General features: G+C 41.3%; 1 protein-coding gene across 2 annotated transcripts in view; it reads left to right on the forward strand.

Moving 5' to 3' along the window:
- LRP6 (LDL receptor related protein 6) overlaps window positions 1-14,828 on the forward strand; it is a 112,410-nt gene extending 97,582 nt beyond the window's left edge. The window contains exons 17-23 of one of the 2 annotated variants that reach the window (XM_068190418.1): window positions 1,204-1,329; window positions 2,542-2,778; window positions 4,435-4,545; window positions 6,319-6,549; window positions 7,324-7,460; window positions 8,639-8,736; window positions 10,810-14,828. In XM_068190418.1, the coding sequence (XP_068046519.1) occupies window positions 1,204-1,329; window positions 2,542-2,778; window positions 4,435-4,545; window positions 6,319-6,549; window positions 7,324-7,460; window positions 8,639-8,736; window positions 10,810-11,101 (1,232 nt within the window). In that variant the 3' untranslated portion in view covers window positions 11,102-14,828. The remainder of the gene's footprint in view (window positions 1-1,203; window positions 1,330-2,541; window positions 2,779-4,434; window positions 4,546-6,318; window positions 6,550-7,323; window positions 7,461-8,638; window positions 8,737-10,809) is intronic. The other variant, XM_068190420.1, reaches the window with a different exon arrangement.
- Window positions 14,829-15,064: the final 236 nt, after the last annotated feature.

The following is a 15,064-nucleotide window of genomic DNA, read 5'->3' on the forward strand; positions in this document are numbered from 1 at the left end:
ACTCGAGCCAAGAGACACGAGCCTGTTGTGCCTTGTTGCTGATCAACATCAGTGCAGATGGAAGGGGTGAGAAATTGGTATCTGTGCTGTTAGGTTGTTTCCTTCAGGCACTTGGCAACAGACTGGAAATCTATCACAATCCCAGAAACATGTTTTGTTGCTGATGACAACTTGATTGGTAGTCCCATCCAGGTACCTGGCATTTGAGTGTCTCTAGACACGGTGGAAACATCCTGTTATCCCTAATAATGGACTTTCTGGATCATGCTAGTGCGTTGTTATTGGGTGTTCACTGTTTAGGCAAGCACAGCTCTCAGGCCCTATTCACTAGCTGCCAAAGTTTCAGTGGACTGCCTGCCTTGAAGGCAAAGTGAACAATTTTTGATGGTGGTATTCCATACTGAAAGTGAATTGACAGAAGAGCAACGTTGCATTGCACAAAGGAATTGTGTATTAAATAGCAATTTGTGTTGATCATGGCTGCACTTTAAAAAAATTTCTGCTTACCAGACCTTTCCACACACACATGCTTGAAGCGGTGGGAGATGAATGGTTAAAGCAGTGGAGTTGCTGTCATCCTGGAGGAAATAGGCCTGGTTAGTAGGCTGTGGTGCATGCCTTGGAGAAATATGTAGAAAAATGTCTGGGGATGTTTAATGAAAACATCAGTGCAGACTACTACTAGTTTTGTGTGTTATTAATCTCAGTAAATCTGTCAGGAGTTCCAAGAGAAGTATGTTGTCCTTATTAAACATTAAAATGAAGATATATATTTGTATAGAGCATGTTAATTTGAGTTTCAGAGATAGTGTGGAAGCTTCAGAATTTGTAAATTAGAAAAGTTTATTTTTTAAATGGTCTTTGGTAGAGAAAATGAAGTATGGAATTCAAGACATCTTTTTGTATTACTGATGTGCTATTTGCTGTGGAGAACTACTGCTACCTCACACAAGAAGCAAAATGCTTTGAGTACTGTTTTTGTATAAATTCTTAGAGTAGCTTCAGATCATGGAGAGTTACCAATGTATGCTGTAATTATAGATGTGTGTAAAGGGAGAAATACAGACAACAAAATACAATATTAACAGAGATTTTTCATTAATCCTCACTTCAGGGGGTAGGGGGGTAATGAAGAAATGACTGAAAGGTCATAAAATAATTGGGGATTTCTTATCAGTCCCTGTCTTATTTTTAAAATCCTAGGACAACATCCATGCTCTCAAGATAATGGTGGCTGCTCGCACATTTGCATTGTGAAGGGGGATGGCTCCACTCGCTGCTCTTGCCCCGTGCACCTGGTGCTGCTGCAGGATGAGCTGTCCTGTGGAGGTGAGTCTTTCCCAAGTTCTGTGTCACTGAGGTCTTAGCTTCAGTTTTGGGGAGGGTCTCCATCTTCAGGGATGGCTTCTGAGCCAAAGGAATGTGACAGTGCACCGGCTGCTGTTACACACCTGTACAGACTCACCTCTTTCCCTCCACCCTCCAGCTAAATTTGCAAGTATTGAGAAGGAGTAAGGGAAGAGGAAAAATATCCCTAACTGTTGAATAAGGATTTCTGTTCACCCTTTCTACTTAAGACTCACACTTAAGACTCAACTTAAGTTGAATTATTTCAACTTGATTCTTAAACTATATGATTTTTATTACTTTTTGCTGTCACTCGCCATGTTCTGCTTTTCCAGCTAGTGGTAGATTCTCACATTCTGGCACATTGCATAGTCTGTGCTGTTTTGTACTTCTCTGTTGTCCTCCCCAAGATCACCCTGTGCATGTCTCGCCATTGAGGCAACGTGTGTTCTCACAATGGAACAAGAGCTAACATAATCCAGATATTTTCTCAGAGCAAGTTTAATACCAGGCTAAAAAGCTGTGAGAGGAAAGGGGGATTAAAAAAAGGGAAAATATCCACATTTATTTACTGCCTGAGATTAACAGTTAATGTAGTAAATGTTAAATAACAGCTAACAGATGTATTGAGGTAGTGGAACTTGACTAGACGAAGCAGTTTTTTGTTTTAAAATAATTTTGACTGAATAGAGCTGTGAAAGGCACATAACTAAACACTGAGTCACAGTGCATCCATCTGTAGTAAATGACATCCTTTTAACATCCTCTATACAATGACTGTCAAACATGAAAAAGAGGGTAAGCCATTGGGTGTGTATACAGTGGTGTGGCAGGAAAAGGTGAGTTGAAGAGTGTGATGACTTTGACTTGAAGTCTTACTAAGAGAAAGGTGTGACAGTCTTGAAGTGGGCAGGGAAGAAAATAATTGTGTTTTGAGTGTGCATGTTTCTCTGTTCCTCTCGTTCTTCATCTGTCAAGCCCCCATTGATGTGAGCCTGCATCAGTCACACTGGCCTCAAGGTCTGCAAAAGTGGCTGTGAACACAGTGGCTGTGGAAGTGACCTTATGATGTGGCATGTTGTTCATCAGATGCTCTGATATAGGAAAGCAGCTGAGCTCTTGTCCTTACCTGTCCTGATCTGCTGTTTGTTCACCTGGATTTTTAACTTCTGTTTGTTTGCTTGATTTTCAAAGAACCACCAACATGCTCCCCTCAGCAGTTCACCTGTTTCACAGGTGAGATTGACTGCATCCCGGTGGCCTGGCGCTGCGATGGGTTCACTGAGTGTGAAGACCACAGTGACGAGAAGAACTGCCCAGTGTGCTCTGACAGCCAGTTCCAGTGTGAGAGTGGGCAGTGCATAGACAGTGCCCTGCGCTGCAATGGGGAAGCGAATTGTCAGGACAACTCGGACGAGAAGAACTGCGAAGGTATGGAGGATACTGCCAAGTGGGATGAAAATGTACCTGTTACAGGGACACTGGGATGAGTACCAGCATTATTGCTGAGTAGGATTTGAAAAGATCCAAAGTTCTGCTAGTTTTTAAACTGGTCTGTTGAATATAAGTTATTTCATAACTCCATACTTTTGTTTCTCTACCTGTGAAGTGGAAATAAAGAGTGACCTCCATCAGAGTGGCTTAAATGCTGTTTGTGAAAATTGCTATCAAAAATGGCATGATTTTAAGCTCTAAAAACCTAGTATCTGGGGGTGAACTACAAAGTAGAGCAAATCCTTGTCATAGCTTTTTGTGTGCCTTGTACCGAGTAAAGGTTTTAGGATTGTTTATTTTACAATACCTGAACAAAATGAGCTTTTCTGAGTAAGCGGGAGTGAGAGACAGAGGAGATTCCTGGAGACTTCTTCTTCCCATAGAGCACAGCAAAAGAGAGTATATAAGCCATCTTTACAGAGGGAAGTGCTGTTGCCAGCACAATGAGAATTTAAGTTCATTTTGGAAAGGAAAGGTTTTGCTGGTGGAATCTGAACTGCCCCACCACTACAAAACATGAAATCTGAGCAAACTCATCCTTTCCCTATTGCAGATGTAGTGAAGAGTTGTAGGGACAGCTTGTAAGATTGAAAGGATGCTTCTTCTTTATATCCTTTCAGTGCATTTTCCTTCTTTGTGGAGACTGTTGAAATGTCTTTAAATCAAGGCTAAATTTCTTTCTAAAATATGTGCTCCAGCTCAAACAAAAACACAGAGCTGAAATTCCCATGTGTTGAAAGGTGATTATTAGCTAGCTGAGATACTGACATCTGAAAATGTGTTGTGCAAATTAACTTCCCAGTTGTCACTCACCAACTGGAGATGTCAGATTAGGGGCTGTTTGTCACCTTCAAAGTGGTCCTGTTGCTGAGATTATTCAAGTTCATTACGAATCAGAAAAGCCTTTAGTTTAACTTCTTAATTCAGCTGAAGACAAAAAAGGATTTCTGGATTTATGAGAAACAGGAGGCAGGAATATGTGGAAACAGCAGCAGCCAACACTTTGCCTGCAGCATCTTTTATTTTTTCAGTGTACTGGCAAAGCTTCAGTTTTATATTTTGTCCTCTGTTTCAGTTTAAAAACATAATATCAAGTCAACATATTGTCTCATGATTGAGGATTTCTCTGATTTACAGGAAGAGCACAAGGACATTAAGAAGGACATTTATCCTTCTTAAACATGGTTTGGCAGATTTATTTTTCATAACTTAATTCTTCTCTCTTATATTATAGTAAATGCTTGGGTTTGGAGATTCTTATAGTAATATTGCAATAACCATATCCAGGGATAGGTGCCTGTCTTCTTAATGGCCTCTGAGTTATTTTAGATGAGGGTCACTTTATCTTGTAGTGTTCTCACTGTAAGCAGGCAGTAAAGCCCAGGTACCAGTGTGCACTATCCCCAACAGAACACTGCTCTGCATGGTTCACATGAGGGACTTTGTGTGCCACTGGCTACTTCCAGAAATGAAGCTTGCAGCACTCCAAGCTCTCCCAAGATACTCCTGATTGTATGCTTTGGTGTCTTTATTTCTTAATGATTTTCAAGAGAATTTTCTGATGCTGACTGTTGGTGTGGGGGTTCTTTGCAGTGCTGTGTTTAACGGATCAGTTCCGCTGTGCCAGTGGGCAGTGCATTGGGAAAAGCAAGAAGTGTGATCACAACCTGGACTGCAGTGACAGCTCTGATGAGCAAGGATGTTGTAAGTGCACTGCCTGAGACTGGAGACGTGGTTGCAGTATCCAAAATTTGCTTCTCATCTTTCCTACGAGTTTGATTTTATTCTGCCAAGCAGACTGAATTAGTTGGTCCCAGAATTGATGCTTCTCTTCATAACTGCTGTCATGCAATTAATGCACAATATGGGGAATAGGAATAACTAAAATAATTAGTATACTGAACAAGTAGTTTCTGAGGCAGAGAATACCTGTTACTTTTCTTCTTACTTTTTTTAAATTTTAAAAGAAGTTAAAGGTTTGTTTTACTACAATGTTTATATGCTGAGTGGGCGCAATATTAAAAAATATCTATTGGCATGAAGCGTTCATATATAACTTCTCTGCTTCATGGTTTTCTCATCCAGAGAATTAATAGCAGGTGCTTTCAAAATCAGAGGAGCACTCTGTTTATAGAGTAAACCTTCTAAAATTTCTTTTATTTTATCTTGAAAGGATGTAATTCTGAGCTTGATTTCTGATTTGTAACATGTGATATCCCTGACCTTGAAATCTCCAGGGCTCTACAAGAAAGCCACTGCCTTCAAAATTCCAACGTGAAAGTTCACTTTCACTGTTGGTGCTTTAAAAGAAATTATAAATAGGGACACAAATTGTCTTGTGTTAGAGATCCATATATCACAGCTGGCACACAAATAATTTGAAAATGCATAGCCAGAATTGGACCCTTGATCTTAAGAGGAAGTATTAAGAGATGTTCTGTCATGCTACCAAGTCACTAGTGACATTATCACAGGCTTGTGTAGTTCCCTTTATTAGAGTTTGTATGTTCTCCAGTTTTTTAACAGAGGATGGGAAATTGGCCCACCCAGAATAAGATGGCAGTTGTCACCATCTCTCTTTCACTATGATCAGAAGTCTGTGTACTTATCTCTGTAGACTGTGACAAGCTGGTTCTGGTGTGTGTTTGGTGTTCAGGGAGAAGGAAACGTGTTGAGGAAAAAACTTTCAGTAACATGTAAGATGTAAAACACTGACTGGAACAGAAAAATACTTTAAAGTCTGCCTTTCTTGTCAAATTCATGAGCACAGGTAGGGGATTGTCATTTACTCCCAGAAATGTCATTGCTTAGAATTGGTCTTGTAGAGAAAGCCACTAATTTTGACTGTTGAATAATTGTTTTGGGTACAGATTCCTCATAAGGTGGCACTTCTCAGGCTGATGCTCAGCTGTATCTGTAACCATAAGGGTGGGTCAGATGTGGAATAGTTTAGGTAGTCTAATAAAACAGCAGCAAACCCCAAATTCATCACTGCTGAACAGTCAAGATGGTGCACCATAAGTGATTGTTACACTGCTGAGAAAAGGGAGGGTCAGTCTGTTACCCTGATAGCCGAGGTGTGACAAGAAAAGCACAAGAGGAGTCCCCTGCACAGTGTCATCTGGAGACCTGGCTGCAGGTCTTGTTCATCAAGTTCAAAGGAAAGCTCTGCTTGTCAGACTGAAGCAAGAGCAGGGCCATCACTCCCCCTGCACATGCATGTACTTAGTGCTCATTTCCTGTTATTTCTGATCCAAAAAACATCATGGCATGTTTGGAGGTCATCTTGGAGGCTGCATGTAGCCCTTATGGACACTCAGAGTCTTTGAACAGACCTGTCCTAGGGCCTGTTTGTTCCTCCCATATATTAATTTGAAAGTTGTCGTCTGCCTACAGAAGAGGAGGAAAGTGGAAAGATGCAAGAAAAATTGATGTTGGTCTAAACTTACATGGTCTGATTTTCCTTTTCCCTTTTAGACACAACGGAGGAACCTGCACCACAGCCCAACAACACCATAGGCTCCATCATTGGTGTGATCCTTACAGTCTTTGTGGTGGGAGCAATGTACTTCATCTGTCAGAGGGTGCTGTGCCCACGCATGAAGGGCGATGGGGAAACCATGACCAATGATTACGTGGTGCACGGACCAGCCTCAGTACCTCTGGGCTATGAGCCTCACCCAAGCTCTCTGTCAGGGTCTCTCCCTGGTAAGTAAAGGGGATGATCCTTGTCCTTGGCACCCCACAGCTGTACTTGAGGATACTGTGCATCAGTGTACAGGAAATGTCTGCTCCAGATGCAGTTCTTGGAAGCTGTGGGAAGCCAGGACTGTCAAGGCTTGTTGCCATATTTCTTTACAATAATGAACTGCTAATTTACCCGTGCTGTTCACAAGCATTTAGGTACTTAGCAGAACCTAAGCTTAAATAAGTGCACACACTGTGCATTTTCTTCTTTTGCTACTAAGGAATCCCCTTTTTGGGCTATTGCAGCACCAGCAAATTTTCACAACAGTATAGGGTAAAGTTACACAGAGTTATATTCATGGGACTTTAAACATTATGTAATCATTCTTGGTAGGTTTGCAGTCTAAGTTTGTATGCTTGTGCGATTTCTTGCCAAGTCTGTAATGATCAGCAATAACCTTTGGTCTCAACTTATTTCATTTAATGATGAATTTTCCAGTACCAGTCCAAGCACATGATGCTACTGCTGTTTAAAAAGTAAAACTTAACCACAACATTGCACTTCATCTATATGCAGTGCTTCTCTATATACTGATTAAATATGTACTGTAACTTGTGGCTTTTAGATCCAGCAGGCTCCTCTCAGAGCATAATTTGGTTTTAATACCAAGATAATTAATTTTGGGTTTGCAAGTTGTGCTTATACTGCTGTTGTCCTTCAGATTATTTTTTAAGCTTCCTTTTGTCTGTGAATTGAGGAAGAATTGAATGCTGACATACATCTCTGTTCTTCAGGTATGTCTCGAGGTAAATCTGTCATCAGCTCCTTCAGCATTATGGGAGGGAGCAGTGGCCCACCCTATGACAGAGCCCATGTTACAGGAGCCTCCTCCAGCAGTTCTTCAAGTACCAAAGGCACTTACTTTCCTCCAGTAAGTCATTCTGTTATTCATAAACTTTTAATAACTTTCAGGGAAGTGACAGTGTCTTTCTAAAGGTTAATCAATTGACAGATTCATGTTTTGATTTAGAATTCTAGTATAATAAACTTGTTTGGATATGGATTAAGTGATTTTGAAATGGAAGAGGATTATCTTTTTCCAAAATGGTCTAGAAATTTTCACTTAATTAAAAAAAAGTTGTGAGAGAGCTCAGTGCCAGGAAGAAAGATATTAGATTGAATGTCAGGGGAGATGAAAAAAATCCCTGTAGATGTTGAGCAGCTCTGGCAGAGAGATCTCTTTTCATTATACTCTGCCATGTGCCTCTGAAAGTAAAACTAAGGTTGATTCTGTACAGACCTGTCAAGGAATTAAAATGAAGCTTTGTGTCATGTGTCTTACAAGTGACAGGTAAATAAGTAAACAAGTGTTTTGCAGCTCTGTAACATCCCTCCATCACAAATGTGTAGTGTGCTGCACTAACTGCTGTGTAACAGTTGGTGCCATCCCTAGAGGGCTCCCTGTCTCTTCACTTCTAGTATCTGTGGTGGTTGGTTTGGGTATTTTTATGGAGCTTGCCAAACCACGGTCGAGTGTTAAATAATCCCATGGTTGGTCAGTGAAGGCTGGAATCTTCAACTGTTGGTTTTCAGTTCTGAGAATCAACTGATCAGGCTTTAAATCAGTTTTAAATTAATGCATATACATGAAGTAAGAACATGCCTGCATAGGGAAGGAATGCTTGCCTTGGCCAGCATGCTGCAAGTATTATAAGCAGAGCAATACTTGGAGACTGCAGCTTGCAGGAGCAGAGATCTGCCAGTCTGCCTTGGGCAGTGGTATCTCTAGTGACAATCTAGAATTGAACAGCTTGCTGCAACTTTACTTCTCAGTACTATGTCAAAATAGCCAAAGCAGTCAGCATTTTTTGAGAAGAGCTTAGTAGTAGCCAATAGGAATGGCAACAAATGGCATTTCCAGGGTCTGCTTAAGAGCTGGGGAATAAACAGGAGAAAAAAATCCTGTTTGCTGGGAGGGCTATGTATCTATGCAGTTCTTTACTTAAGGTTGCTATTAGACAGTACTAAAAACTATAAACTGGTGTTTTCTCGAGTTCCCTTTGTATCTTTCCTTTTTAAAAGTGCCTTTTTTCCTTTCTTACTCCTTAGATTTTGAACCCACCACCATCACCAGCTACTGAACGTTCACACTATACCGTGGAATTTGGTTATTCTTCAAACAGCCCATCCACTCATAGATCCTACAGGTAATTACTATTACAGTAGCTCCTGTCAGGATCAAAGCAGTTAGTGTAGAAAATGCAGAATAAAGGCAGCCTCTGCTCTGTAAGAATTACAATCAAAGGCCCTAATTCTGCAAACACTAAACTGGTGCTTAAATGGGCTCACGTGTATCATGTCACTGCTAGCTGTGTGGAAGTGCAGCACTATTTGAGGTAAATCTTACACTAAGTGGGTAGTGATACATCCCTGGGGTATATTCCTTAGGGGGAATGACAGCACTCATCACAAAACTAGCTACGTGCCAAAACAAACACAGTGCCATGAGTATTTTAAGCCTAAAAAACTTACCCTGGAGTGAATCCTGCCTTTTTTTGGCTTCTGCCATAAATAATTTGTTAGGTAATTATCGGAAATTATAAGCAAATACCCTATGGAGGAAAAGTTGGCAATATAAAGGCTAATAGGTTACAAGTAACATTAATGTTGTTGTCTTGATAAAGCACAGAATTTCTAGTTTGACACAATAAGGGTTAATGTCTGGAAAAGATTGTTAACCTTTTGCTTTATTTTCTCTTGACTAGTATTTATGAGCATGCATTTCATCTATGTTTGAATGTATTTTTCTTACCTTTTCTGTAAGAATGCTGGAGTTAATTACGATTTTATGGCAAGTTACCAAAAATAGAGCAATAGACCCCTGCTACTCAAGGGTGTAAAGGTTCCCCTCCCAAATCACCAGTAGATTTGGTCAATGAGCAGAGAGTGCTGTATTTGTCTGAAAGATGTGCCTCCCTAACATAGAGCCTTTAGGGGGCTTTGGGTAATGAGGTCTCTGGGGCTGTACAGACATCTCTTTCCATTAGCAGAAAGTATGGCCTCTGTTGTGCAGAAGGTCAGACCAGATGTTTATAATGATCCCTTGCAGCCATATGAAAAATCTTTTAGAATTAGAAGTAATTTTCTAATGAAAGAAACCAAATTCAGGCACCAGCATGGGTCATCTGCTGGTTAGCTGATGTGACTTTTAGTACTATAAATTATATTAGGGATGTAGCATAGGGTTTGATTTTTTCCAAATGCTCCCCCACCCAAAAATAAACACTGCTCTTGCTGCTTCTGATCTTACTTCTTTCCTAATATTCTGACTTGACTATAGAGGAGCTGCATCCCCTCATGTTCCCAGCCACTGATGGTGATGCTGGGAGTTGTAGTTACTATGCATTTCCCTTTCTAACTTATTTTCTTGAAACTATCTTGGGCTCATTTTAAAAGATGTTTTATGGTAGCAGTCTTTGAAAATTTCATCCCAGTTACTTCTCTAAGGAATGCTTCTCCTAAATGCTGTGAGTGTGCCAGGTAATTTTCAGTCCTTCTGTCTGGCCTTGGAAGTTAGTATCCAGAAACTGCATAATGGAAACAGAATTATCTTCTCCATAATTAAAACACAGCTATTACATAGGCACATGCACACCCGTGTCCTCCCTGCCCCACTGTCTTAGGAGCAACTTTTTCTACCTCAATTAAGTCCTTAGGGAGCCTGTTGTGTGAGACTTTTCTCAGCCACTGATTCTTTCTGTGGCACTGCACAAGTTCTTACAGGTGCTCCTTGCATCTCTGAGCAGGCAGTGCCAGGGTCACTGGAAACATCTGGAGATTGGGAAGCACTTAGCAAACCTGGGTTCTTCAGTGTTCTTGGCGTCACAGAATGCTGTGGGTAGGAGAGAACTTTAGCCCATCCAGTTCCACCCTATGCCATGGGCAGGGACATCTTCCACTAGACCAGGTTATTCCATGCCCTGTCCAGGCTGGCCTGGAACACTTCCAGGGATGGGGAACCCACAACATTATGGATTAAATTAACCTGAACACGATAATAGAATACTTACACCACATGTGGCCTACTGTCCAATTCCAGCAGTTTTGAGCACAACATTTATTTTCTACAAGTAAAGCCCAACGCTGTAGCACTTCTGCAGGGAAGTTTGGAGAGGAGATGCTGTGCATTACTGCAGAGGTTGCCCTGCTTTCTGTTTCCACCTTGGCTTATCCCCTTTGAGAAAGCAAAAATGACCCATTCCTCCATCTCTCCGCTACAGCTACCGGCCCTACAGCTACCGGCATTTCGCGCCGCCCACGACGCCCTGCAGCACGGACTTGTGCGACAGCGACTACGCCCCGAGCCGCCGGGTCCCCGCAGCCGCCGCCAAGGGCTACACCAGCGACCTCAATTACGACTCAGAACCGGTGCCGCCGCCGCCCACGCCACGCAGCCAGTACCTGTCTGCCGAGGAGAACTGCGAGAGCTGCCCGCCGTCCCCCTACACTGAGCGCAGCTACTCGCACCACCTGTACCCGCCGCCGCCGTCCCCCTGCACCGACTCCTCCTGAGGGGCAGCCCCCCGCCCTGCGCCCTCCTCTCTGTGGTGTAAATACAAAAGGTTCTGCTGGGGACGGGGGGAGGGAGCCGAACATGGAGGAGGACAGTGTACAGTTAAATGTGGGGCGGAGGAGCACTGAAGATATTTGTACAGAAGAATTAAAAAAAAAAAAAAAGGATATTTATATATTTTCTTAAACAGCAGCTGCTGCTTGTGCCATAAGAAGGAAAATTTTGTATAAAAGATCCCAGATGTTTGTACAAAAAGTTTTTATTTTTGCAAATGGAACACAAAAACATGCCTTAATCCAGTGAAGTGACTGAGCGCACAGGGAAATGGAAGGGCTGATATATGTTTATTGTCCAGTGAGGTGATATGTGGGTTTTGTCAGTACCAAAAATGTTTAAAGTAATTAATAATAAAGAAGTCCGTCTCACAGCAGCATACCATAGAGACTTGGAAGTAGCCAAATAACCTGTATGTTAACTGCAGAGGGCCAGCAACTAAAGTTAAACTTGAAAATGCAGTCAGGACAGATATTAACCTTACACAAAGGGCTTAGTTTTCTACAGGAATACAGCAGTCGTAGCCATGAATCCAGAAAATCAATTGCACACTTTTTAAAATTAATACACCTCTGTTTTTCCTTAATGCATTTAACAAATGAGAGCGTTTAATGCTTTCTCCCTGCTTCTGGAATTTCAGTTATTTTTGTTGGGTGTATCTTAAAATTTGGTTTTTAATCCCAGTTAGGTTTTCTTTCTTCCTCCTTTCTTCCTACCCGTGTCACTTAAATTCATTATATTCCTATTTAAAGTACTGCTAGAACTGGGCTGCTGTAAATGCCAGGGTTTCTCCTAATTAGCCTTGTCATATAGCAATTATCATGCTATACATTACCCTCCTCATTTTGCCAGCGTGGTAAGTCTCTGTTTTGTACCGGGTCAGTACGATTCTCACATCATTGACAAGGGTAATATGCATATACCTGAATGATTTTTAGTCCCATAAAAAAGAAAATCTTAGTTTGACATAGTGCCCACAAAATGTCAAGTATTTTTATACCACATATAATATAGACAGCATATTTATAATCTATAAATTTAACCATGGATTGTTAGTTTTACGGTAAATGAATAATATATCCTTGCAGTACTTTCAGTGTATATTGATATCACACTATACAAATCATATATATAAATATATATATTATGTTTTCCTTGTAAGGAAGCATTTAACTTTCAGTGGAACAACTGTCCATAAGAAAAATAGATGTTTTGATCTTTGGAAGGGGTTCTCCTGCTATATTAACTGCTCCTATTTTCTTTCTGTTAGGTAAAGCCAGTTTTTCTCAGTATGATTTTGACATACCTCCTCTTTTGTGTGGTATGAGTTTAATACTTAAGTATTAACCACTGTGAATGTCAAATTTTGAGATATTCTTAACCAAACCATTCTATATTCACATCTCTATTTTTGTATATTGTCATATTTAACCCCTTCTCCCATCAACCTCACCATGGTGATTTTGACAGGGAGATTATTTAATTAAGTGAAAGCATTATTTGTGTGGTTTAAGGGGCAACCTAGGATACTGTTAGCTCCTCTTGGACTCCAGTGCAGTGCTTTGAACTTGTTCTGTTGCAGCAGAGCACACAGTATACCTGGCCTTAGATGGCATTGTGCATTTGCACCTTCTTTTGACATCACATCCACTGAAGGTACTCAGTGCCTTCACAGACTGGCCCTCTGAGTCTTCTCTCTCAAAACAAAGGTCTTGGGAGCTCCTGCCTCCTAACCTTTGGGTATGGAATGGGGATAGCAACTTTCCAGAGGCGCCTTTGGGTTTTATTGTTCTCTGTTGCTTCCTTCCCAGAGAGTTTCAACTGAAACAGAAGTTACCTGAAAAAATGGCATGGGCTTGCAGTTGATGCTGTTGACAAAATTAGTGACAAGTTATTTTGCTAGCTGCCACTCATCTGGAGTACTGGATCCTCAATTGGTTTCAGCTCCAAGGAAAACTGTGTCATTGGGATTCCATCTGTAATAAAGGGTTTTTTCCTACTAGCCCAGAATACCTGAGGAATCTTTAAAAAGCCTTGGTGATCTCCAGGCTATTGCTGTTGGTCTCTGAAGATGGCATACTAAGGGGTTTTATGCCCAGCTTCATTCTAGGTTTCTAGGAATTATGGTAGTTGTTCTTCTGGCTCTTCCTTGCTGGTGGAGAAGCTTCCTTGTGTTGTCCAGCAGGATGAATGTTGGGGAGGGTGTTGTGAACTATAAGGGAACTGAAAACCATATATATGAAGGGGGGGAGGGCGGGTGTGTTGGGGTGGGGGGTGAGGCTGGCACACCAATGAGAATTAGAATTTCTCTGTTGTTTACATTTTTTTCATGTGCAGCATTCCCTGTGGGGTTCACATGTGGAAACTTGCACTAATGAACTCAGAAGAATATTGTATTGTTGTATCTCAGTCCAAGTGCTTGTACTGCAATGGTCTCTTCTTGCAAAATGCTTTTCTCTGAGTGACAATTTCCTTTTGAAAAACTCCAGGATGGTTGAGCTTAAGGAGTGGTATCCTCTTTCTGGTGCAGCTGGACTGCCTCACTGAGACATCCCCTTGGAGGGAGCTTCCTGCAGGTAAATTTGTGTGTTAATTATATGCAAGGATTTGTTTAGAAGAAAGACATTCTCTGCATATGGATCGTGCTGCCTCCTGTGCTGGTTTACATCCACATAACCCAACTGAAGTCAGTGGAGTTGCCATAGAATTCCATGTAGGATTTGATCAGGTCTTTCTGATACAGATGTTTCAATTTGTGCATCAAATATTTTGGGTGCCTCTGGGAGGTTCATGAGAGGGGAAGTGAACAGGCTGGGATTTTCCACTGAAAATGCCCAGCATGGAGAACAGGCTGTTCCTCATTTGAGCAGGAAGCTGTGATATGATTTTGCAAATGCATGTATTTTCTCAGTAAACTGGAGTAAATTTTTGAAAGAGGTGCTGATCTGTGAAGCTCCTCTTGGGCAGATATCCAAATTAAAAAAGCATTGATGCAACCAGTACCCACACCTGACACATTCCCAATGGATAAATGCTGAGACTGAACATTTTCTCTCTGTTCCCCTTTGGCACTGAGCCAGTTGTGATTCATATTTTCTCTTTCCCTCAGTGAGGATCATCTTTTCTCCTGCTTCTCCAGTTGACAGAGGTATTGGGACCGTAGGTAACACAGACATGCCCATTCAGGAGATTGCTAAAGTGGGTTTGTAGCATTAGCATGGAAGGGATCTCCTTGTCCTTCCAGTTAAGCATAAAGGTCCTTATCCTACAGCATCAGGTACAGGAGGGCATTAACACAAGGAACCCTTGTGTATTTTTTCCTCTCTGTAGATACTGGGCAGTTCCTAGCTGGCTCTCTGGTGATGGGAATAGCTGGCATGCCCAGTCTGTTGTAGCTAAAAAACAAAACAAGACATTACAGCATAAGTTGTTGAAAACTAACTTTGCTTGTTTAAATGGCAGCATTAATGAGACCTAAGTCTACCTTTTAAAGTTATACCTGGCATGTCATGCTGCATGCTGCTCATGGCTTTCTAAGGGGGCACTCTTAATTTCCCCACTGCTTTTGGATACCAAGATATTTGTTGGGAAATAACTTGGATGTGAGAAACGGAACAGACACATGGCATCTGCATTTGAAATAAAGCATGGTTTCCATGAATATAAATTCATGCAACCTGTTCACATACATTTAATGAAATATTTACAGTAATGCAAAATTTATAAGTGAGCCATTTGATATCAAATGATTCACTTTGCTGTGAGTTGAAACTTTCTGCACTGTAAATTCTGGATTTTTGCCGCAGCATTTCCCTCCCCATGTACAAGTGCATGTGCAGGTACCCAAATCTTTGATAACAGGCATTTACCCAAAGCTGATAATTTTCTCTTGTGCATAGATTCAGCCT

This window comes from Anomalospiza imberbis, chromosome 5, assembly GCF_031753505.1.
Source record: "Anomalospiza imberbis isolate Cuckoo-Finch-1a 21T00152 chromosome 5, ASM3175350v1, whole genome shotgun sequence".
In the NCBI taxonomy this organism is placed as follows: domain Eukaryota; kingdom Metazoa; phylum Chordata; class Aves; order Passeriformes; family Viduidae; genus Anomalospiza; species Anomalospiza imberbis.